At 36.5% G+C, this 27,053-nt stretch overlaps 1 protein-coding gene across 2 annotated transcripts in view; it reads right to left on the bottom strand.

The window, feature by feature from the left end:
* ROBO2 (roundabout guidance receptor 2) overlaps positions 1-27,053 on the bottom strand; it is a 1,281,409-nt gene that overhangs the window by 588,595 nt on the left and 665,761 nt on the right. Inside the window, exon 1 of one of the 2 annotated variants that reach the window (XM_044919552.1) lies at positions 5,781-6,586. The exons of the other annotated variant lie outside the window; for it this stretch is intronic. Coding sequence (XP_044775487.1) covers positions 5,781-5,841 — 61 coding nt within the window. The 5' untranslated portion in view covers positions 5,842-6,586. Of the gene's footprint in view, positions 1-5,780; positions 6,587-27,053 lie in introns of those variants that run through there. 2 annotated transcript variants of the gene reach the window in all.

Below are 27,053 nucleotides of genomic sequence, written 5' to 3'. Positions count from 1 at the left end.
ACACACACACACACACTTCCAGGAGGTGATAAGTGCTATGAAAAAAAAGACAGGTAAAGGAGGCAGCCCAATACTGTTTCAAGGGAAGTAATTTTAGATAGGGATGCCCATATTTCTGAAGAGATGATATGGATAGGGACTTATTAAGTCAATTGAAAGATTTGCCCATGCAAAAATCTGAGGAAGCACATTTCAGTTAGAAGAAAGAACAAATGCAAAAGCCCTAAGTCAGAAACAGAACATCAAAAAAGAAAGTTTTAAATCTAGGTGGGGGGGTGTGAGCAGATGAGGTCAAAGAGGCAGAGAGGGGCCTGAATAGTCTTGTAAACCATTGTGAAGAGTTCTGAGTAGAAGCCATTACACGATTCAGGGCAAGAAGATGCCATTATCTTATTTATATGCTTTTAAAAGGTCCCTCTGGCTACTGTAGACAACTAAGTGGGATGGGGTAAGGGGCGGCAATTGGAGAAGCAGCAGTGGAAGCTGGATAATCATTTCTCAGGCTATTGTAATAGTCCAGTTTTTGACCAGGATGATAGTCGTTAAAATAGTAAGAAATGTTTGGTATCTTATTATTTGAAAATGCATCAAAACAATATAATGGATGGGATGGGGGATGGATGAAATAGGGGATGGGAATTAAGGAGGGCACTTGTGGTGAGCATAGAGTGATGTATGGAAGTGTTGAATCACTATATTCTACATCTGAAACTAATATAACACTGTGTTAATAATTGGAATTAAAATAAAAACTTTATAAAAAAACAATATAATGGATGCTTAGAAGAATGGATAAATGGATAGATATGTGGTAATCAAGCACAGTAAAATAATGCTAGAATCTAAGAGAGGATATCTGAGTGTTCACTATACAATCTTTCAGCTTTGCTGTATGTTTGAAAATGCTTAAAATAAAATGTTGGGGGAACATCACAAATACACACATAAAATTGTTGGTATCAAGCTATATTTCAAAGGGTTTACTAACACGTTGGATATGAACTATGAGAATAAGTCAAGAATAATTTCTAGTTTGGGGTCATGAAAAGCTCTATGAATAGTGATCCATTTACTGAGTTGGAAATGACTAGAAAGAGAAGAAGATTCTATCCTCAGCTTGAGTTTGATATTTTTCCTTTTTAAAAAATTGAGATATAATTGACATATTATATTAGCTTTAGATATGCACCATAAAGATTTGATATCTGTATACATTGCAAAATGATCACCACAGTATGTCCAGTTACCATCCAAGTTTGATATATTCTTATTAGCTATCAAGGAAAAATGTCAAGTAGTCATCTGGATATGTCAAACACTATTCCAGGCACTGGAGATACAAGAGTATACAGAAGAGCCAAAGTGTATTCTCATGGAAGCTATATTCCCCCACACAAAGATTGCAGCAATATGAGAATTATCAGCATTAAGATGGACTTAAGACCCATATGACTAGATAAGAATTCTTAAGGATTAAATGCAAACGGAGGAGAAAACACTAAGAATTAAGGCCTAGGTTATCCTAAAACAGTTTTGAGTTAGAAATAGGTATTTGGGATGAGAATACTATATATTAGATGCTATATTAGATCTCTGTGATGGTATAACATGTACTTAAAACATTGAAAGAATTGATGGGAATTCCCCCTTAAAAGACTTTGTGTAATCATTCATTTGTGCTTTATTCAATAATTTTAAAAAAAGAAAACCAATATCAATGTATTGATTTAGATTGATAGGTCTATACCTGGAAACACTGTAAGAAGCCAACAATATTTTTCTTTAAAAATAAATCTATAAAATGGCACTCTATAAATTTCCATTGTCTGTTTGAACTCAGATCAGTAGACTTCTGTTTGCCTAACTGGTAAAAGATAGGATCAATGCAAAATAAGTTTGCATAAAGTTATATAGTATTATAAAAGAAAAAAAGAGCCCAATTGGATATATCCAAAGGTAAAACATTATTAATGTATCTCCTTTAAAGGCAGATTTTCTAAATTGTTCTTCAAGAAACATATTTTCTCCACTCTTCAAATGTTTCTCTAATTCTTTCCACCAGGTCCCCCCCCCAAAAAAAGGAGGAGGAAAAGAAGAAAGAAATGAAGGAAAGAAAAGGAAGAGGAAGAGGGGGAAGAAGAGGAAGACGAGGAGTAGAAGAGAAGTTGGAGAAATAAGTAAAAGGAAAATCTTTTTTTCCCTAAAACTCAAAAAACCAAATTGCACATCAGACGTTAATGTGTCTGGTCAGACTGCAGGAACTACTGAAGCAGATATCACTAGACACACACATCTCACATAACTAAGTTCCTTTCATTACTATATATGTATCCCAGTAGATGCAATGTGCTTACATATCAATATTTTGATTGTCTAAGATGCTATTTTATATAAGCTGCTCAGAGATGAGATGACCAGAATTATTATTATTATTATTTTGTATAATCATGACTTTTTTTTTTCCTTTAAGATACTCTTTTTTTTTTTTTTATGTTCTAAGAAATCCTTTTGGTTTATGGTCCACATGTTGCCTAGAATCAAAGCTTATTCAAACAAAGCCAGTTTAAAGCGATATTACTACATAGTTGCAAGAACAAATTTCAGGTTACTTATATGCAATTTAAGTTCTGAAATGGACTACATATGGCTATGATAATGAGCCCATTACTAAAAGGAACACTTTAGCAAAATGTATAAACCTGTATGAGGTTATGCATCTACACTATGCACACACATTATCGTTATCTCCCCAAATACCATGTGTGCCATTTTCATTTAAGAATAGTTAAAAATTAAAGATAAGAACATTATTCTCATTTTAAAGACATCTTTTCACAATTATTGCAAAATTACTAAATTGACACAATGCACAGGAAGTTGATGTAATTAAAAAGCATTGTGGTAATTTATGTTTACTTCCCTGTAAATGACTGTAGAACCATAGTCTCATCTAAAAATAAAGAAAATCTGGAGAACAAAAGCTAAACTCAATACATATTCTTCTATGGAACAGTAAAGAAAAATATGCATGTGGTTCATGAATCTGTATTAAATGAGAAAATCTTTATTTACATCCCAAATAGAAAAGTTTGTCTGTGGTTCTCAACTAACTTAATGTTTATTCTCTATGGATTCCAACAGACACAAGATACTGAAAAATCATAAATAATATTAGCACATATCTCCTACGAGGAAGCAAAACTCCAACATTTTTCATATACTATAAAAATGCACATATAAATAACCCACCAAGCAAATTTCAATGCAAATCTATGTATCATTTGTCACTGAATAAAATTAATTTCTGTGTCTAGCACAAGGATAGTCAGTATATCTTTGAAATGGTACAAGCTTCTCTAAATTTGAAATTCATGGGGAGAATAAGCACACACTTATAAGAAAGGATAATAAGTAAATAGAAATCATAGAATCCTGGAAGAGAAAGGGCTTAGAGATCCTACAAACCAACCCTCTCATTATATATGGGAATGCTAGGTCTCAGTGTGTTGAAATAGCCTAGAGGGCAGTGTTGTCTACATCCCAAATTTTCGACGATCCCCATGGAGAAGCTGTCATCATTCTGGAGTGAACCAAAGGCAATCCAATGTCAAAGGTATGCTTTATGTACTCATTCAGTAAGTGCCCACAGCATCCTTTGCTTTAGAAGTAGTAGATGCTAAATACAAAAACTAGTTTCACACGCACAAAAATTTACCATTACCTTTTCAACTTCTCAACCCTGGGCATTTTTCACTATACAGCCATGAATTTTGCTGCATAACTGTGATCCAGACATAAACTTGCCCCTTATCTTATAATATTAAATCAGAACAAAGGTCCTAGGTGTGTCTCCTAGGTAGGAGGGGTGAGATAGGGAGAGAAGGAAGAGAAGAAGGGAAAGAGGAAAAGAAGGGAGGGAGTCAGGTTGGGAGGGAGGGAGAGAGGGAAGGAGAGAGATGATGCCTTGCTACTGCTGTTCCAGCAAGCTGGTTAATTGCATTTGTTTCATATATCTCCAAACACCCTGGTACATTAATTACATTCTGTAACACCGAGCTCTTCTGATTCCCTCTGTCACTTCCACTGAGCAATTTAATTGTATTCCTCTTAGCTACACACTAATTCAAAAAAAAAAAGAAAGAAAAGAAAAGAAAAAACTCGGTGGTAATTCAGTAGTCTAATGTACAGTTTATACATGCATTCCTGGTATTGAAATATGTAAATTCATGGTTTATGAGGATATATGATCAAAGTCTTATCATGATAATCAAACACACTTGGGAGAAATATGAAAACCTTTCGGTTAGGGCAATGTAAATGTATTGTAAAGGTAAATGGATTAAAGAAGGAAATGTATGGTGACTGATTAGGTATGACTATAGATATTGTCACAGTGTGATTCACAATGATTAATTCCTACACATCAGCTACTTAGAAGGGAAAAAGAAAAAGCAGTGTGCCCACATGAATGCCTTGCCTCCTATCGCTGGGGGCAAAGGTACTCATGTAGCCTGTGATTGAAAACAGCCACTTGACAGTAGGTAAACTCATCTGTACCGCCTCATGTTTATAGAAAGCCTGCCTGTTTGTATCCTCCGATCCATTGGGTTCTGTGCAGCAGTAGCTGCGAGGAACCAGGATAGCTCCTACAGGCGGGCAGAAATAGGCAGTGTCCCAAAAATGAATTTGTCCACAATGCAAATGCTGGAGGAAAGTTTATGTAGCAACAAGCTACTATGGTGGCTCAAATACTTGGACCAATACACAGATTCTTTACAAGTGTAATAGTTATAAACCTAAAGTCCGACAATCCACATTTTCAGGAAACAACAACAACAACATGCTCTACTCTTCTCATGAGACACATTCTTTCCATTGATTCAAAAATTAAAGTCCCTAGAAGGTTAATACCAAATGTTCTTTCGACTTTCTTCTTATAAACAAAAACGCATGTTAATGATTACTTCCGCACATCATTCAAAAGAGCTACATGTAAAAAAAAAAAAAATTGCAATCCTCTCACAAGACACTGACATCCTGTGAAAATATCCCAGGAAAGCATATCTGAACAAAAGACAGGAGAATCAGAGGCAGGATGCTGTCTGCTTGACAGACTGACTCAACCCAGAGGGAGACACCTACAGCACCTGTTTCAGATCCCCATTGTGTTTGCCACTGGGGACTGAGCTGAGTGTTCTGTGCCCACAGCCAGCCCACAGCTTATGTTTCCCCCTTCCTGGAGCCTCGCCCAGTCTCACTTTTGACAGTTTTCTCCCTATGATCTAAATTCTTGATTCTGATTTCACACTAGAAGAGCACTCAGCCACATACAAGTGATACCCATTGAACCCCGAGATACCCTGTCTCAAATTCCTAACCCACTGAACCTTCGTTGAAGTGTCTATTACTGTTTTTCATCACCTGAATTTCTAACCCAAAGTTCAGATACAAGAACAAACACCAAAAGGGAGTAGGCACAAGAGTATCCGAGAGATTTGCTTTAATATTCCTTTTTCTAACAAGACTGAGAGCCCATTATTTATTATCCAACTCCTCAATTAATTAAGTAAATTACAACAATAACAACAATAGGTGACTACTAACACGTTCCACTTGCAGCAGTTTAGAAACAAAGACTTAAAACCTCTGCCCCCCAAAGCCCCTGTGCCTGTTCAAAAGGGACTAACAGACAAAATGTCATTTTATTTATAGCCCACAACGCGCTCAGAAAGAAATGGTTTTTGGGGTGGGGGGAAAAGATAAAAGTATTTTTAACTTACCATCAACTCGAACATATAAAAATCCACAGAGCAGTAGTTGTGTAAACATCAGCCGACTCATTTTGACATATTAAAAAGGATCCAGATTGTTTTAAGAAACCAATCCCAGAGAGCAAAAGTACAAAAATAAGTATCAAAAAAAGAGGTAGGTCCAAAGTTTAGACTTTCCTAGATGCTAATTAAAGTCAAGAAGAGCAAATCGCAAGATCAGAAGGGGTCAGTGGAGAGGTCTTGAGTAGGGCACATTTAGATCCATCCAAATTAACAGAGGGCACTCCAAAGGCTGCTGTATTTCCCCCCTCTGGCTTCCTAAATTCCCACAAATTCAGCCCAGCCGGAGGGATTATTCAAGTGTGTCTAACCCTCTCTCCTCAGGCTCCATTACCATCCAAAGTCAAGTTCTTTCTTCAGAAGTCAAGAAGATGAAGGGGGAGGAAAAAGACCTAATTCCTAGAAAGTGTTCCACAAACTTGCCAGCGCGCTGCCGAAAAACCATTGGCCTGCCTACTGGTGTTCTTTCCCCGGTCTCCTTCTCGGTAGCAGCTCCACGTCCAGAGTTATTTTTTTTATTATTATTATTATTTTTTTTTTTTTCACTTAACTTCCATAATAAGGATGTGTCAGAGCAACACTTTGCAGGCGGGCCGACTTGGCGGGCCTCTCCTTTGCAGCCTCGTTGCCTCCCTCCACCACTCCCGTTTCCGAAAGAGAGGCAAAGAGAAATCAGGACGACTCGGGTGGAGAATCCGAACTCCTACGTGGTGGGGCTGCAAGGGAGGGAGGGAACGAGGGGCAGGGCTGAGGCAGCGGCCACCCCCGCGGTGCCGCCTCAGAGCGGCTGTGAGCCCCGGCGGCTGCGGGCGACTGCCGAGCCGGGCGAGTTGAGCCCCGGAGCCAGAGCGCGGGCGCGAAAGGGAGCGCGCGGTCCAGCCGCCTGGCGCGGTCCAGCCGCCCACTCGGGTCGCAGCCGCGGGTCCCTCCGCTCCAGCCGCCGCCGCCGCCGCTGCTCCCGCGGCCCCGCAGCAGAGCGTCCGCCTCCTCCTGCAGCTGCCGAGGGTGGAAGGACTTAGAGGAGGGAAGGCGAGGAGGCGGGAGGGGTGGGGAGGAATGAAAGCTGCTCGGAGTCTGCCCCGGGGAGGGGGGCGGGGGTGGTGAGGGGGTGCGCTGAGCTTTCCACCTCCAGAGTCCGCCGCCTGCACGTGCAGGGGGCGCCAGCCCGCTGGGCGGTCGGGGGAGGGGGGAGGCGGAGGGGAGGGGAGCCGAGATTCCTAGGGGGACGGAAATTAACAAATTTGGAGCCCAAGCCACCGGTCAACTCCTTCCCCCTCTCCGTGCCTCCTGATCCCTCCACACATCCAGCCTCGGGAGAGGATAGGTGGGCTCTCGTCTCCTGCTTCTCGCGGCGTCCCGTTTAATGGGCAGGTAATTTTCTCGGTGAGTGATTTCATGGAAGCCCTTCCTAATTATTCATCCCTCCGTCTGCCGGAGATGCACGCGCTTTCTGGAAAAAGATCATCCTCCAGGACCCAGGGCGCAGCCTCATTACCCGTTAAAATCACACACTCACTCTTCACCTTTTAGCAAAATGAGAAGCTGAGCGGGAGGGAGAAAAGGAACGGAAACAAAATATAACCACCTTTTGGAGCGGGAAGGTTGTGTGTAGGTGCTTCCTATGTCGTTAAAAAGGCACAAGAAAAAAAAGGGGGGGGGGGGAGTTGTACAGAAATCTCTAGCCTCTACCGGCTCGTTTTAGCCAAGATCTATGGCCCTCTGAGGAATCCCGGGGGGGGGGGGGGGGCATCCCCTCTTATGTTACTCAGTTGCCTTATGATTCTTTAAAGATGAGTTTGACGCGGGTCTGTGGGATGCAAGGAGTTCAGCAGAAGATGCTTAGGTTGGGAAGAGGGGATCAGAGACTTGGGGGTGAGAGGTGTATCCGAAGCGCTTATCCTACAGAGACTAGCACCTCTGAAAGGAAATTCGGAAAACACAGGATGGAGGAAAGCTGAAAACCCACGGAGCTAAAAGAAACTCAAAAAGAGCCGAATTCCAGCCCGAAGATGACAAACCCTGAAAATGAAGGCAAAAACCACCAAGTGAATGCCATCAGGACTGGGGATGATTATGGAAAGCCACGTTAGATCAAAGGGATGCCAGTGTCTGCGGTGCCCCCGGTGTGGCCGGTGTGGCCAGACCCACGTGTGATCACAGGCTCACTGGTAGCTGTTTGATGCTTGTTCCGGTGATTAGAAGGCGGGTTATGGGAACTCACGCAGGTCCCCGAGCCCTGCTAAATGCTGGATAGTGAGTCTTTAGTTCCCCCTACTGGAAAATATTAGGAAAGAGTCCCTCCGTTTGAGGCGGCTGCAGGAAGTCTTTTGTTTGGTGGATACATTTTGGTGTTGCCACTTAATTTAGGTCTCCCTTGGCTATTATGGAGGTGATATTGTGTGTTTCAAAAAAAAAAATGGTCAGCGACGCTTAAGCAATTAGGAGAGTTCTTATGGCATCTCAACATGCTCGGAAATTATGGTGATGAAATAGTCTTGCAAAAGAATAAAACCACTTTTCTTGTGAAGCATTAAGAGTAATTTCAGCACACTTTTGATCTACATTATTTAGTTGTAAAATTTAAAAAGTGCATTAACGTGCTGAAGTTAAATCACTTGAATCCTCACAGTAATGATTCTGACCGTGTTACTGTTTTACCACTCTATGAAAGAAAGGCTAAAATACGTGTTCACATGTTTTTTGTTTTTGTTTTGTTTTTGTCTCTTCCCAAAGGGCCAAATGTAAAGTCTGGGAAAATCCCCAAATTCACTGGAGTAACATCTCTCTTATCTACCTGTAATACTGAAAAATAACTGATAATTCTTTAAACATGTATTTTAAACCTTTGGACTAAGATTTAAAGTAAGGGACTATAAAGTCTACCTTCCCCCTCCCCCCCCACAATCTCTATCTCAATCAAATTTCCTTACATGTATTCAATAAAAATACTCTAACAATAGCATCTCCCTAATAAAAGAAAGCAGAAATTAAAATGATATAGATTTTAAGCCCTTAAACTTCAACATAGATCTCAGAAAGGAAGATATTAGAACATTTTACCTGGAAGACTTTTCTCATGGCTATTAATTTATAGGACAAAAGATAGATTTCATTTTATACTTGATAGACTCACCATCTATAGATGCTTTTCCTTAAGTGATATATAAAATCACTCAGAGGCGGAAAGGATGTGTGTGGGAAGAAGGGGGGATAGGTTGGAGGAGAATGACCTACCATTTACTATTGCCCTCTAGGGCAGAAAAGTGTTGCCTCATATCTTACAGAAAGTTGTCCTTCCGTAGAGTATAACAAATGAGCTCATGGGGAGAAAAGGCTTATCTAAGGGAAATCCCTCTGGTTATATTTACTTGGCATTTTGGGCCAGGCATCATCATTTTGCATTCATAATACTTTATCAACTAAAAGTGGCAAAGAAAGCCCGTCATTTCTTCCTGGTGCCCCTTTTTTGCTAGACGCTACCTACATTATGTAATAATGTCTAGAACAAAGGAATTTTGGAGTCCATGTTTTCTGCTTTTCTCCAAGATAAGTTCATAAGTGATATTTTAAAAGAATGTTTTGTCAGTATCTCATTTGATATTAAACATGATTCAGGAAAACTGATGTTACTTTTTTTTTTTAAATCTCATACCAAGTGATGGCTTAAGATTATGAACAAAACTCTCACACTGTCAACAACAGTGAAAGTCAGCAGACAGAAATGTAATATGGACAATGTTAAGTCCACGGGGAACAAAGACATCTCCTTCTGGGAGATTTGATAAGATCCATATTAGAGAAATGTGTATATTTCAATTAAATTTAGCACACTTACAGTGAACACTGTCTATGTAAAAAATTGATTTCCCACCCTAATTTTTTTCTTAAAGTAAAGGAAAATCTTCAAAATCTGAACATTCTACTAGATGTTGGAAATTCAATTTTAGCAGTGATTTAGCTTCAAAAACATTTTGTTAAGGTTTTCAGTAAGACAAAAAGCTAGAAATGGCTTAGAATAATGAAGCCCCACCACCACTAAATCAGAGAGTTTAAGATACAAAAAATTAAGTGGCATGTTGGTTTCAATATCTTTCCAAATCCGAATTGTCTTTTCTTCTCTAAACAAGCAGCTGAATAGAGAAATGTACATAGAAATCTAGGCTCCATTTATGTAAAACTTGGAATGGTATTATTATGTACTCAAAATGTGCCTACCAGATAAATATATATTTTAATACATCTAAAGACAACTGTGTGTAAGAGACTATAATTAACCCTAATTTGGGTAAGGTGATCAAATGGCCTTCTTTGTGATTGTACTTCTAAGTTGGCATTCATGGAGAACCATAAAATACTCATCTGAAGGCAATCTGCACAATATAAGATGGAAAATATTAAATATTTCTTTTCCATATCAGATTTTTCAAAAATGTGGCATAAATGGAAAAACCCCAATCCATTTTTTTTCACTTTCCAATATACTCTTGTTATAATTGTCAGATAGTATATACAGGCAAATCAAAGGTTTGATCCAGGATGATCATTTTAATATCTGCCACCATGTGGTGAGCACTTACTCTGTGTCAGGGATTTTTCTAGTTTTTAAAAATTCATCATAGTGTTTAATTCCTATAAAAGTTTTATTATGTGGGTGATATCATTCCAATTGTGCAGATGAGATTACTGAAGATTAGATCTCTTACCCAAGTTAATAAAAGGTACAATACTCCTTTGAATCCCGATCTGACCACAAAATCTATGCTAAGTGTTAGGCTCTGTTTCCCAGGATTAATTTGAGATACCTTCCACATTATAGAAACACGTTAATAAATTGCTTTGGTTGATAAATTTAAGAAAATCCTTGATGCGCCCAAAATACAGAAATATGTAATCAGTTTTTGTTTTCAAAGTTGAAGAATTTTTTTAAAGCCAAGAGATCGCCATGTGTTATCTGTTCAGTTTCAACTTATGTTACTTTTTGTTGCACTCCACCTTGTTTCAGAAATGATTTGAGAGGACCAAAATAGATTACTTATTGTTCTTCTGAAATACGTTCCAAGTATCTAATTGCAAGCAGTTCACTTTCAAGTATTCATCAATACTTTTATATACATAGTAAGTCTGCCTTCCTATGTATCTATTGGTGATTCGTACTTTGGTTGCATTACCTGTAATTCTTAAAATATTCTGTTTTTAGAAATCTGGAATTTAAGGTGACTAATATATGGCAATCTTTCATAAAAATAAAGTGTTTCCTCCCAAATACCATCACTTGTGATCAAGAAGAATTGTTTTCTTTCTTTAGAATTAAAGTCAATTTGGAAAATCTTTTTCTATCTTGATTGAAAAGTTGAGTGGTACTTTTAAACTTAACATAGTTTTTGAATCAATAAAATATTAAAGTAATGTGTAATATCGAGGCATAATTTCTCTAAGTGTGTTCACCTTAAAATTTGGAATTTTTAAAAACACACAAAAACATCTCCGAGTTCATTGAAAATATTATACCCTCATGATGTTAGTACTCCTCATTCTGCAGTTGTCCATCCCCCTGCCCTGCCTTCATTTGAGTAATCTGTGAACCCTCAACTTCTGCCAAAGTTAAAAATTAACTCTGTGGTAGCAAAGATGATAACCTCTCACCTAGATTAGAAAAGTGTTTTTATAATATAGGCAAAGTTGTCAACCTCACAAACTACAAGCATAACTCGGTCCTCTAACCATGACAGGCTAGGCTTTGTACATTTGCATGGTATTTTTTTGCTCCCTTTTTTATTATCTCTATTTAAAGCTTTTGAGTTCTTATTTTAGTATACAGCCTAATTTCAATGATGTTAAGTAATACACTATTTGCTATTTTTTTACATCACAATATCATGAACCAAAGAAAATCCCTTTGATTCTTTGCCAAACTATTTCAAGTCCATCTGCTCCAATCTGGGCTTTGTATAATTGAATTTTAGCAATGCATAACTGTAATCCTAATAAGGAAGATTTTTAAAAATCCAAAAGAGAATTTATGTTGTTCTTAAAAAGAAGGGATTGTCAAAGATGTGAGAAGAGGCTTCTCATATCTATAGGTCTCAGATTTTTACAGTTATCTGCTTACCGAGTGTGTTTAGGACATATTTAATAATGGATTCTTCAAATTCAAAAGTTGCTTATTCTCTTTCACAATAATATCATGGAATTAATCCAAGGGCACATGTAATCCAATTGAACTGCCTCTGTTTCTATCATCCAGAAGAACTAATCTGTTTGGGAGCAGATTCTGATTTTCTTCCAATATCCAAATTATCTTATTTCTGCCTGATAAAGTAACTTCTGACTGCCTGTGGAGTCCTTTTTAACAGTGAATACTAGCTTTTTTAGTAGTTAGATATCATCAGGAAGTCTAGATAATATTGTTTTGCTTAAAAACATGAGAGATGTAAATACACATTCTCTTCCTTAAGTGATAGAGTGAAATATATGGATGAAATCATCATGGTCCAACTTTACAGACAAACCTGCAAATGAAAGAATAATATGACATAAATTACTTCATGTCAAAATATTTTAATTTGGATGAAAAGGAGTATAGAAATAAATGATTTTTGTAATTTCAGCTTTTCTATTATGTACAAGTACTAATATCAAGGGATCAATGGACTAAATGATTAAGATTGAAAAATGCTAGTACAATTTTTGACAACTTAATACAAATTGTGTGGTTCCCTATTGCATTAGCTTGTTTTCATTTTTAATAAATTGTCTTCATTTCCAATAACTAGTTCCTTACATTTAATAGGAATATGAAATTTAAGTATGTTTACATTTTATCTAATATTAGATAGGTTGGGCATCTAAATTAATTTATGGTTTTCAACAATGAGAAAAGTTTCACCAAATCTCTGTCCTTTAATTTCTGTCTTTTTTTTTTCAAAGATTACACATTTAGGATTCTTTCCTTCAGTGATCTGGCAAACATGAGTGTTTGAAGTACTGATTGATATAGATGGGGCCAATGAAAATTATGTAGCATGATGATCATTGAGGGATAAGCTTGTTACTATAGCTGGCTTAAGTCCAGGTTATTACTTATCTATTATTTAGTTTCTTCCTTCTCCACTTCCCACCAAACACACACATTAAAAAGATGTTATATCAGGGCACCTGGGGGCACAGTTGGGTGGGTGTTTCGGCTCAGGTGGTATTAGGGTCGTAAGATCAAGCCCCTGGCAGCTTCTGTGTCCAGCATGGAGTCGGCTTGAAAAATTCTCTCTCCCTCTCCCTTTTCTCCCCATCCTGCTCTCTCTCTCTTTCTCTAGAATGAATAAAGAAATAAATCTTAAAAAAAAAAAAATAAGACAGGGCGCCTGGGTGGCTCAGTTGGTTAAGCGACTGCCTTCGGCTCAGGTCATGATCCTGAAGTCCCTGGATCGAGTCCCGCATCAGGCTCCCTACTCGGCAGGGAGTCTGCTTCTCCCTCTGACCCTCCTCCCTCTCATGCTCTCTGTCTCTCATTCTCTCTGTCTCAAATAAATAAATAAAATCTTTAAAAAATAAATAAATAAAACAAAACAAAACGTTATATCACAAGGCTGGATGAATATTTACGGGGTCTCTGGTTGTCTATTTTCCAGCCTTCATTCTGAACCATGTTTAAACTATCAAAGAGACATGAAAATTTATTTTAAAGACTTCTAGAGATTTTACAATATTTGTAAGTAAACTATTCACTTGTCATCAGGAAAATTTTAGTTTTCTCTAATCTAAATGTGAAGTAGCCTTTCTACTCTGTTATCTCTGCTAGAAGGGATGATGAATGGGGACCTACGTGTGGAAAGATTTAGCATGCTGGCTAAGAGCTTGTGCTCTGGATCAAGCAGATCTGGATTCTATTCTTGGTTCTACCACCTACAGTGTGATCATAACAACTGCCTCAACTGAGACAAAGATAATAATAACAGTGTCCACTCAGAAGAGCATTTGGATGATGCACTTAAAGGCCTTGGCACAAAATACATTTTAACTGGTTTCCAACACTTTGGTCATCGGAGTATACTAATGAATCTCTGTCCTCATGGCAGAGACAGTGCTGAATGTTAACCTAGAATCATCTTTCCTTCTTTCACTCAGAGCTTGGCCAAATTACCCAGATGCCCCAGCCTCCCTTACAGTTAAATGAGATCAGGTGATTGAGTTCTAGCCAATGGAATACAGGCATTTCTAGGTCTGACCCATACTCTCCTCAATGCTCTCTGTCATTCACTTAGTGGTCAAATCCTGGAGAAAACACTGAGCAACCAGATGGAAAAAACGAATCCCAGAATGGTGGTGTAGCACAGACTATCTCACTTTCTCTCAAAGACTTGAGACTATGAATTGAACAATGAATAACTTGCAATGTGTTAAATTATCGAGGTTTTAGTATTCTTTGTTTTAGCACTTAGCTTATACTGACAAATACAATCAGCTCCTTTGAATTTTGCCTAAAGTATAAATGGAAATGTAATATATTTCTTCACAGGACATTAAACCATGATTAATGTTAGAACAATTAAATTATAATAATACCTAAGTTTTTAAAAATAATTACTATGTGGCAAGCACTATAATAAACATTTATGTTGATTGTCTTAATTATCACAGAGCATAAGAGGGTGGTATTATTTTTAACCCCATCATTCAGAGTAGTTAATGTAACCACAAATTGATGAAGAAGCTTTGAAAAGTGTCAAAATTTGAAACTGAAATCTAGCTGGTGTCAACAAAGCCTATGATATCACTGAGAATCCACTAGGTTATTCCACTACAGTTTCCCAACCTTTTTTTCATTGTTACTCCCTTAAGGAGCATGTTTAGACATTTTGTTTTCTAATCACCTCTCCATGGAATTTTAATACCAGACACTGTATATATGTTTATATATTATATGCATGTATGCACCTTATACACAAAAAAGTGAGATTTTATTTTGCCCTCAAGAACCAATTTTACATTACTCCCACTGCGAATGCGTATTCTACACATACAAACAATTCCCAAATCTCAAGCAACAAAGGCTATTTCTTGCTATATTGTGAGTCTGCTGGGGGCTCTGCTCTACATCATTCTCATTCCAGGACCTAGTTTGCTGGAGAACCCATTTTCTAAACAAACGGAAAGGCAGAATATGGCTGTTAAATCCTCTGGCTGGAAACAAATGGCCCTATTTCTTATATATTTTATGTTTTGTTGCCAAAGCAAGGCACAAGACCCAGCCATTCACCCTTCACGAACGGCAGAAAGCTGGAAATGTTTGTGAAGCTGCTCTATTTACTATCACACATACCCATCTCCTATAGATGTATTTGCTTTGAAAGGAATTATGTAAATTCATTACACCAATATGGGTTATCACAAATTGAAGAGAAACTCTGTTTGACTATTATATGATTCTGGACTGGGTTGAGTAGTAGTCCCCAAATTCATGTCCACTTATAACCTCAGAATGTAATCTTATTTGGAAATAAGGTCTTTGCAAATGGAATCAAGTTAAAATGAGTTTATAGTGGATTAGGGTAAGCCTTAATCCAATGACTAGTGTCTTTATAAGAAGAGGGTGGGCACCTGGGTGGTTCAGTGGGTTAAGCATCTGACCTTGGTTTCGGCTCAGGTCATGATCTCAGGGTTGTGAGATTGAGCCCTGCCTTGGGCTCCTGCACTGGGCGTGGAGCCTGCTTAAAATTTTCTCTCTCCCACTCCTTCCCTCTAAAGAACAAAACAAAACAAAACAAAACAAAAACAAAAAAAGAAGAAGAAGAAAAGGGAAAGTTAGACACACACAGAAGCCACAGGGAACAGACAGCTATGTAAAGACAATGGCAGAGATTGGTGTTATGCTGCCATTTGATACAAAACGCCTGTGGCTCTCAGACTCTGGAAGAAGCTGGAACGTATTCTTCCCCAGAGCCTTCAGAGGCGCATGGTTTTGCCACACTTTGATTATCTAGCCTCTAGAACTGTAAGAGCAAATTTCTGTTGTTATAAGCCACCAAATTTGTGGTACTGTTTTACAGCAGCCTTAGGAAATTAATATAGCCACTACCTGTTTTAACCAATTCAAAATGGGAACATAACTTTTTAGTTACTAAAGCCAAGTGAAGAGGTACCTGGGTGGGGTAGTCAGTTAAACATCCAACTCTTGATTTCAACTCAGGTCATGATCTCAGGGTCCTGAGATTGAGCCCCAGATCTGGCTCCGTGGTCAGCGGGAAGCCTGCTCGAGATTTTCTCCCTCTGCCCCTCCCCCCACCCTCTTGCACATGCAAGCACTCTCTCTCTCTAAAAGATTTTATTTATCTATTTTAGAAGGAGGTAGGGGCAGAGAGAGGGAAAGAAGCAGACTCCCCGCTGAGTCAGGAGCCCCACAGAAGGCTGGATCCCACTACCCTGAGCTGAAATCAAGAGTCAGATACTTAACCAACTGGGAGCCACCCAGGTGCCCCCATATATAAAATCTTTAAAAATAAAATAAAGCCAAGTGGATAGATGGTAAATTAATAGAGGACTTCGAAAATAATGGTGACATGCATTATATATCTATTTAAATCACAAGTTTATCCTATATGTACATACGCACAAATAGACACATATATATCTAAATTCAAAGAAAACTAAAATTAAAGAAAAATTGAAATTTAAAAAGTTTACTTGAAAAGATCCATTTTAGAATTTCAGAATTGAATGTTAATCTTTAAGATCATCTATCATAATCTCATTATACAGCTCAAGGATAAGATGGCAATTTAATTTAATAATAGACATCTTATTCATAGATTAGTCTTTTAAAATTTATATTAATTTAACCAAGCCAATTTTAGAATTCAGATATTGTCTTTTGTTAATTGTCATTGCAATTGCCAGTGGGTTTCTGATTAAAATCTATTATATACATACTAGCACATTTTAAATTCTTTGTCTAATTAGAATTTTCAAAACAAAAAAGTAACTTTATATCATGAAAATATTAGAAGAAATACTAAAGTTTATTCTACAGTTCTATGTGGAAATATAAATAACAATAGTTGGTCCTGGTTTTATTCTTGTTTGTAACTGAATGCCTCTGCACAGTGCAGTAAAGGCCATCCGAGATCCGGATTTGCACAACTAAGTATGGCAGTGAATAGAAGACTTAAGTCATTTCCTCTGTTGATTTATGGAATGTAGTTTGAGAGAGGGAGAAGGCTTCACTCTCATCATTTGGCAGCTCTCGTTTTAAAATAAAGAATTAGCCAAATCTCAGCTTCTATATCACTAGTCCAGCTCCTCCATCAGTTTTCTTTCTATGTTCTAAAAAACAATGTAATAAATAAAATCTTTTTAAAAAATAAAAAGCAATGTATTCTCCAAATTTAGAAGCTCCCCAAATTACCAAACACATGACCTATCCTGGCAACTTTTTTCATATGTATAGTAGCTCTGGCCTGAGCCAGTCAATCACCATGATCATTAACAAGTAGCCATAAATACACTTACCCCTCACACGAATAAAGATATGGAGCCTCTTACCAAGTTGAAGGAACATAGTTTCATCAGTCTGCTACTTTCGGTCTAAAGCAACATCCCTAATAACAAAGACTGAAATGTATCACAAGCTATTTTATACAGAGAAACATACATAAAATCCAGACCAACTTCATAAATAGATATGCCAATCAATGATCAATGATCAATCCATGCAATAACAGGACTTAGTGCTATGTTTCGCAGCAAAACTTCAGTGTGAAAGGGAGGTGGTGGAAAAAAGAAAGAATTTATCAGTTGTCTTATAGTCACAAAAGTAAAAAAACAAAAATAAAACAAAAACAAAAAAGCAGAAAAGATAGATGTTAGAAGATTTTGGAAAGGAGTAATACATTCCTCAAATTTTCAGCCCCATGAATGGTGGCATGGAGCAGAGTTAGAGGGAAGTGCAAAACCTCATGTGCATAGAACCAGGAAAAAAAAAAATAGATGAGATATCAAAAGGTTTTGTTAAGTTTTTGGAGGACCTAAAACAGATCAGGGACAGGGAAAAAGATTACTCTTTATGAATGACAAAAAAATTTGAGATTTTGAGAAATTAAGTAATGTCAACAAGAGTGCAAAAACAAGAGTGCTGAATCCTGATTGACATCAGAATCCGTTTCATTTCCACTAGGTTGTGCTAATTTAATGTTGATCATTGTTCTCCAGTCATAAAGAGGGTGTGTCAAATATTTTTTTTTCCCCCGAACAATTTTAACTTGAGGGAAACACTGGCGATTAGCAGACGCAGGGATTTCAGAGCAGTTCCTTGTTTATCAATGAAAAGGAATAAGGAAATAAAACAGAAGAAAAGGAAAATAAACGTGGGGGGACAGAAAGGCAGGAAAACGAAGCAGTAGAGATGAGTGTGGATCAGCATGGTTTCTCTAAGATAAAAGCAAGAGAAAGATGGGCAATTTCACTTCTCAGCTTAGTATTCTTCGTTCGGATTTCTTCTACCCACTTCACTTTTGTCTTGCAAGAAAACTGAGATGTGGCCTCCTTAGTTTACTCCACAGGATTTTGAGCCAGCTTAGCTGCAATCCCCACCCCACCCCCACTAAATTAAATCCCCTAGTGGGTCAGAGAGGCGTACTTGACTCATAGCGTTTACCAGAGATCTGAGCCTGACTCTCCACGGTCTTTAAGGGAGCTCTCACCGCTCAGAGGATTATATTAATTGCTGTAGTTCAGTCAAGTACTATGCTCACATAAATGTGGCAAAGATTTTCCTTAACATTCCTGTCATGATAGTGAAAGAGTTAAAGCAACTTAGTGAGTGTCATGTAGCAATTTCCAGCTCAGAATTTGGTTTTACATTGGTTGTTCGATTTACTTTCGCTGCAATGTATGCTCTCTGGGGTGTCCAAAGCGGTAATGTCTGTGTATGCTTTTGCATGAACTTTGGAAGCAACAGATGAGCAATTCAGTCTCGGCCCCTTTCACATACGCAATGTCAGCTTCTTGGAGATGTCACTTTCTGAGTGTTTGGGCCATCAGTCTGACAAGAGACCTAACTGTTTTAGGAGCTTCGGGGGGTTTCTTCCGAACTGTTTCCCTCAGACTGAGATTTCTTTTTGTAATATGATCTTGTCATCACTACTGTCATCAGAAAGACATATAAGGGGGTTATTAACATTATTGTTTGTCAGACTTCTATATTCATTTTCCTTAAAATAGTACTGTCTCAACTGAGGAAGAGAATTATATTTTGCCTTGTCTCCAGAAATGCTTTTAAATTAGAATTGATGTTTGAGCTACATTACTTTTCACTGCTGATGTAATTTAGTTTTTTTATGTGAATGTTTGATAAGTAGCAGTATGACTCTATCTTCTAGTTACAAATCCATTAACCCCCCCCACACACACACAAAAAGCTGTTGCTTTACAACAGTAGCTTTTATGCCAAAGACAAATACCAAAATGTATTATCTTAGTCAAAATGCCTGTGCCTATTCCTGGATAAATCTCCAAGGCATGAGAAACTTACAGTGGTTAGAATAAAGAAGATCGGGGGAAGAAATTATTCATTTGTTCAATCACTCAACAAATTTTTATTGAGTACTCTTACATGCCAGGCTGTAACAGAAATAATGTCGGCTTCATAAACGTACATTGCTTTTCTGGACTTTAGTTCCTTCATCTGTAAAATGAGAAAGCTGGACAAGTGACTTCAAAAGAGTAGTCCCTCCTAAGAACAGATATCTTATTACTTAATTTTGCTCACGTAGAAGGTATTTCCAAGGATTTCAGCTCTTGTATTAATAATTGGGCTTGAGCCCTTTGCAGAAGATAAAGAATCATTGCTTTAAGTGTCAGATTCTGTGAAATAAGATTACTTTGAAAGCTGTGATACGGGGTCGTGTTTATTTTGATAGTCTTTCATTGGTCAATCTGGTCCAATCCTTTATGCTTGTGGTGACGTCCAGCTGTCCAAGTGTTAGCAGTTTTTCTTCAGTGGCAGGTGTAGACTGGAAAGTGTGGTCATCCCTGCTTGCTGGTTCATCTGTTACATTACATATGCATAACGTACCTGTCTTATTCTAATATCACAACCCTCTATTAAAATAAAAGAGGATATCCTTGATATAACACAGCTTATAATGATATATATATATAAATACATATATATATATATCATACCATACATATAACATACCAGTCGATGTTAAGTGGTCTCTAGGGATTCCATTGAGTTACATTATTAAAGCCTATAGGACGGAAGAAAATTATAGTAAACTCTCATGATTAGAATGAGAAAGAGACTTAAGACCAAGCATGAGCATTATGTACATGTCTGTCGTTTGCCTATCTACTTACAATGAACATTTAATTTTGACTGTTGATTTGATTGTGGCGATTGTAGGGAAGGAAAATTTAAAAATAAATAAATCAAAACATTGGGGTGTTCATAGCAGAATTACATCTGCCTGTAGACACTTTTGAAGGCTATTTCTTTATCAGGTACCACTTAAAGCATAAAACTATGTAAAACAGCAAGTTAAAAGCAGCAACAAGGAAAATACCTCTCAAGGAGATGCAGAGATTATGTGGGCATCTTCAGTAAATGCTCCAGGGATTCTTACATGTTAATCCCTAAATACTAAGACTGTAATACCTTCCATTAGCACCCTACCAGCCTATTCTAACACCCCTCGACACAAATGATACCACCCAGGAGATTTTCCCTAAGAGAGTTGTAAAGATTCTTGAGGTTGTTTGCATTTCAAAAGAAATTCACTTAAATCATGAATCTTTTGTCTAACCTTATGTCATTCCCTTTTATGTTCAGTTGGGAGCAATTTGTCTGTTCTTTCAGAAACTTTTGTTAGTTGTCATGTTAACTAAATTTCCAAGTCACTACAGGACATTACTCTGGTTTTGACCTTAGCAATAAATTTATATCTGAATTTGTTATACCAGGAGAACTGAAAAGCTCCCACAAATTTAATTATTGGTGTCACTTGGGACATGTTTGATTGTATCTTAAGATGTAACATCGTAGCAAAACCCTAAATAGAAAGCAACAATTTTGGAGGCATCTTATGAGGTGATGGCAGGTTTAAGAAGTGATTAGTAAAGACAAGTTCAAAATAATAATTAAGGGTTGGAATGTAAATGACATTCATTGATCTAAAATACCTAGTAACAAAAATTAAAAGAAATAATTTTTTCATAATAGTAAAATATTTTGTTAGAGGTTTATGGCCACTTCCTTTCAACATAACCATCACACATTCTAAAGGGAGGAGCTAGCCACCCAGTCTCCTGCCTTTAAAAGAAAGCACACTTAATTAATTTACTGCCAAAGGACAGACCTTCTGTCGTTTCAAAAAAGTCCAAGAGAAAAAACAAAACAAAACAAAACAAAACAGGAAAAGGTCAAACTAGTGGTCATTTCACTAATGCGTCAATGTCTTCACTTTATGGTATTCATACATTCCAAATCATGTCTTTTCCTCTTCCAATATAGTATTCAGTCACAAATTCAAAATAAAGATAGACTTCTGGGACAATAGTTAACACAAGACAATGCTCCAAAATGGCGATACGAAGATTAAGCTTATAACAGCAAATTTGAATTTCTTTTTTCTGTTCTTTTGCTTCATTATTCTTCAAAATGCAATCCATAGCTGGTACATACAGAATCCCCACATCTCCAGCTCTTAGTTATTTCTCTCAGTACGGTGAGAGGCTACAAATTCAACGTTAGCTTCTACTCTAAGTACCCCATTCTCTCTAAACACTGGATCATGGTATCATATATGTTTATGTCCATGGAATACACAGACAGTTTCTTTTTGTAGCTGAGATGACCTCCTGTTTTGTTGGTCCCTGTCCCTCTCCATCAGCTACTCAAACTGCCCGTTTGACTTTCCACACAGTTGTGCTCAGTGCCAGACCTGTTTCTGCACTGACACTAATATTCACAACAATAAACATATAGGGCTTAAAGTCTTTCCATCTGACGTCCCTGAGACTCAAACGTACCCATCCTGCAACTTCTTCCATCTGATCTCCTCTCAAAGATTTCTGAGATAATAATTCGATCGATGCTGAAATATGCAGACAATGCTCTGCCTAACTTAAATTCAGAAATTTAACTGGGCAGGGACATGCTAAATCAATCTGTAGAGTGGTGTTTTGGGGGCAAGGTTGAGAACTTATAGTAACTAAGTGAACACTGTTGGCCTGTGTGTTCCCTCAACATAGAACTGACCTTCTATGCATATATTTGTCATCAGTGTGCATGATATACAGAGAATCTGAATTATTGGTCCTGAAAAAAATGTCATATTAAACACCACATTTTTGTAATTCAAGAGGTTAAATTAAGGTGTCTAATTGTAACTATAAAACATACTGTAGATATTCTTAATTTTCAAAAATATAGATGCCTTTTACTGTGTCATTTTATGCATATTTTGTAATTTAAGTATAATCAGAATATTTCTAAACACTGCTTTGGCTATAGGTATTATAGACTAACAGACTCATTAAAATGAGATGTTAATACTTCGGCCTGAGAATTTCACTAGAATGGGCAGATTTTAATTTTTTCTCTCTAGTTACATGTTTGAAAGAAGTGTTTTAAAATAATTCTGTGTTGATAAGGGGCTAATTAGGGTTTTTTCATACTTGTCTCTAAGAGGCTGAATCCTTTCAACACAGTGTCTAAATTCCTTGAATTCTAAAAATACTGAAACCTTTGACATACAAATGGTTATTAAAATTGTTGTACATCGTGACATTTTAAATCCAATCATAATATATCTCAACTATTTTACAATCTTTTGGAGGCTGTTTGACCTTTTATGACTTTATTTCCTTATCCACTATTTGGTTTACTTTCTAGTACTTTCCTGGAGAGAAAAAAAATGGTTTGTAAAAATATTATTTCTTAAGCCAGTCACAAAAGGACAAACATTGTATGATTTCACTATATGAGGTTCCTCAAGTAATCAGATCCATAGAGACAAAAAGTACAATGTTGGCTGCTGGGGTCTGAGGGAAGGGGAGAATGAGTGGTTATTTAATAGGTACAGAGTTTTGGTTTTGAAAATGGAAAAAGTGCAGGAGATGGATGTTTATGATGGTTGCACAACAATCTAAATGTACTTAATATACTGAACAATACATCTAAAAATCACTAAAATGGTAAATTTTATGTTTTGTTAAAATGATTTAATTTCATTTTATGGTATATTTTTCCACAATTGAAAAAAAAATGTATGAATTTGCATGATTTCTTTGGTAAGTAGATTTTTCCACTGCTTATTATAGAAAATGTTTAAATACTAACCAGTATAAGGATAAAATTTTATATGATTCATCATCTTACCATGCAAGAAATAAGCAATGTTTTCATACATTCCTATTTTCTCTGCATATTGCTTTATAGTTGTGAGTTGTGAGTTTAATATTTATTATTCTGTATTCTGCTTTTCTTCCACATAATATTGTATTAATGTTATTAATTTATTATAACCACCATTTAAGTGGTTTATAATATTATATAATATGGATGCACCATATTTATTTAATATTCCCTTATTATTTGACATTTAGGTTATTTCTAGGATTATTCTTTGTTTCCTTTAATGAACAACACTCACTTGAACATATTTTCTATAAGCCATTGTGCACATTTTTCATTTCTTCATTAGAATTTAAGTGTTTGCTTAAATAGATTGACTTACTGACTCAAAGGACATGAACTTTTTAAGGTTTTAATATGCACTGCAAAGATGCTTCTGAGAAAAACAGAAAAAAAATTACACTCTCACTAGCCATGAATAAGAGTGTCTGTTTCTTTTTTTCTTTTTTTTTTTTTTAAAGATTTTATTTATTTATTTGACAGAGAGAGACACAGCGAGAGAGGGAACACAAGCAGGGGGAGTGGGAGAGGGAGAAGCAGGCTTCCCGCAGAGCAGGGAGCCAGATGTGGGACTCGATCCCAGGACCCTGGGATCATGACCTGAGCTGAAGGCAGTCGCTTAACCAACTGAGCCACCCAGGCGCCCAAGAGTGTCTGTTTCAATAACGCTTTAAAATATAGAAAGTTCTCCCCATCCAAATATTTAATAAATTACTCAGTTCTCAGTTTTTACTGCTTAGTTTGTAGTTTTCTTTTTACATTTAATTGTAAAAATCAAGATGTGTTTTCAATTTTAGTATAATGTGAACATCTCAATTATGTCTCCTGGAACCTATTCAATTTTTATTTATTTATAATTCTTCCTCTTCTTACTTTCGAAAACATCAAAGTATCTTTTAGTAGTTCTAACAATATATTGAAAATGATAATGACTAGAATCAATGATTGTGCTTTATGTTGGCTATGCTAAGCATTTTATATATATGAACTTGATTATTATCCTTTGGATTCTTATTACCAAATCGCCATTACTGTAAATTCCCTTTATTAAATCAACTAGCTAGAAGTGGTAGAACTGTGGTTCAAATCCAAATCTGTCTGAATCTAGGATCCAAAATCTTATCTTTGAGAGACAATACAGAAACATCACTTTATAGAAACCAACTAGTCTCTTTAGATTTGTTTTTCAAAATTTTCCACAGAAATTTGAAACAATCTCTTAGCAAAGTTATAAATACTTGCAGATGAAAGAATCACCCAAAAATCATTTAAAGTGATGAAACTCTCAAAATGGAGGGTCTGTTTGTTTGGACATTCCTCACTGTTTCCTTGCCATGTAACATTTTCCCTCCTGGAATCCCCTGCTTACCATTTCTATTTACCTTCTTCCTTCCAATCCCTTCAAGACCTCTCTGTTTATGAAGAATTTCCTAATATCTTTAAATAACAGAGAACTCTTCTTCCTTTGTAATACTTATTTTGGGGAGCAGTCATTCAAAATTTATCCTAAGCTCTTTGAGGTTCTAGTAGGAACCACTGTTATGTTAGATCAGTGATAGAAGAAAGAAAGACGTTCTATTTTTGGAAGGATGACCTTGTTGGCCAACCACCAACATGGGAAAGGATACCCCTGGTTCAGAGATGGAGAAGGAGAGCTGCTTTTTCTTGGTAATCCAGAATGGCAGAATCAACTATGACAATAGTTGGAGATGCCACCAGATTATCCTTATGTTCCATTAATGTGTATTTTTTAAAAAATCTCTATATTGAGTTTATATATGTTAGAATTAGAATAAATTTAAGATATTGCTCTGAACTGATAAGAGCTTTCCCTCACTGTATACATCATGTTCAGAAGCTTTTCTATATGAAGGCAATATACAGGGCTTGGGCTAGGCTTTCAATATTTTATTAATATAAATAAAAAACAAAACAAAGTTAGGAGATTCAGCCTTATGCCCATAGTATTTTTGATTGTCAGGTACAGTGCAAGTCAAAAAAAAATTGAATATTTATTGAATATTCATTAAAAATTGTGTGAATCACAGCATATATTTAAAAATAAAGTTGGGATCTTCAGATATAAGTCCACAAAAAAAAAAGTGAAATAAATAAAATCATGCAATAATATAGTAAATAATATTAGAATCTTCATGGGTTTATGGTTCTTCCTGATGTGTCTCATTTTTAATTTTGTCTTTTTTTAAGTAAATGATTTACATAAGAGACCTAAAAGTCTTTTTCTAAGGATGGGATGAAATATAATAAAATGTGAATTTTTTTTTTCATTTTGTTTCAGCTTAAGTAACTGTTAAAGAACTAGTTTTATTGAACTAATACTCTAGAATGATTGTGCAAGAAAACCATGTCCAATCTACTTCATATACACTTTAATTTCTTGGGTTCTGATAGCTATTTGATGCTCTCTCTGATGGGGTCAAATAATCTTTTCATAAATCAGTGTGACTTCCCCACTTATTTACTTTATCTTCCTTTTACAGTAGAAGGTTTTCTGTTGTGGTTGTCTTGTTTTTAACTCATTTCCTTTGAATTGAAAAGATGAAAGGTCATAGACACAAAGTCTGATTATTTTTCCACCTAACGGTTTCTGGAATTAGGTGCAAATTCCAAGGCAACATTCTCATGTTTTAATAGCCTTCTTTTGTTGTTTTTTGGTCTAATGTGTTTTTATTTTAGTTCAAAATTCTAGACAAAATAAAGATCTCCTGGTTTGATAATAACATGAGGTAAGATTATTGAGCACATGAGCTGTATAGTAAATTAAATAAGATTGACAGCAGATGTAGCTATGGGCTTTAGAGTAGCTTTAAAGTCTCAGACAATCTATGCTACTGATATCTGATCAAAAGCTTAGTAAATACTGTTTTAATAAATGAAGCTCACTTCATAAAGAAATATATTCTGTCTGAGATTAATAGTTTCCCACTTCCATGCTCCTATAGAACTAAGTTACTCTGAATAAACTTGCTTTCTTTACATTCAAACGTTCTGAGCGTATAGGGTAGCATGGTGCAAGAGAAAAGACATGAAATTTGGAGAGATATGTATGGCCAGATCCCCGCCCTAACACTCCTGGCAGTGCGGCCTTGGACAAAACTCTTGTCTAGGAACCTCAGAGCCTTCACCTAGAGAATGAAGATAGCAATTGCATTGCAGGACTATCGTAAGTATTAGAGGTTGTATTAGATTAAGCGATATGAACATGTCTTGGTAGATTAAAAAGTTCAAATATTGACTATTTCCTATGCTTTGATCTAACACATATGAAGGTAATGTATCGGTTAATGGTATTAACATTACTATCACCAGGAGCTGGACTTACAAAGATAAATGAATATGATGTCATTTTTGGTGGCTGAGAATCTTATATACATATTAAGATAGTGAAAGTGTACTGTCCACAAGCAATAGTAAAGCATTTTTAGTTTTTTTGTTTTTTGTTCTTTTTTTAAAGAAGAGATGCAGGTTTATGTGTGGGTCTAATTCACAGTGGCACCATGATCCGACAAAGCAAATTAATATCAAGTGTAAAACTGTAGGTGAAAACTACATATGAGGACATGGATAGTGAGAGGCAAAATAAATAAGTCAATAAAACCAAATATTAATACCAGATATGGATCAAGTTTAATTTCAAATGTATGAATATGCTGTGCTAACGTGACAAGTCATTTAAACAGGTTTTCCTGTCTTGTTATGTTAAGGTTTTAGTTTCCTGTTATGTTAAGGTAAGGGATCATTGTCTGGTTTTCAAACTGTGGGCTATAGGCTGGGGATAGGGGTGTGATGCT

The sequence above is a fragment of the Neomonachus schauinslandi genome, chromosome 1 (genome assembly GCF_002201575.2).
Source record: "Neomonachus schauinslandi chromosome 1, ASM220157v2, whole genome shotgun sequence".
Classification (NCBI taxonomy): Eukaryota; Metazoa; Chordata; class Mammalia; order Carnivora; family Phocidae; genus Neomonachus; species Neomonachus schauinslandi.
The sequence above is the reverse complement of the archived record's forward strand: the minus strand, read 5'-3'. Positions and strand labels throughout refer to the sequence as shown.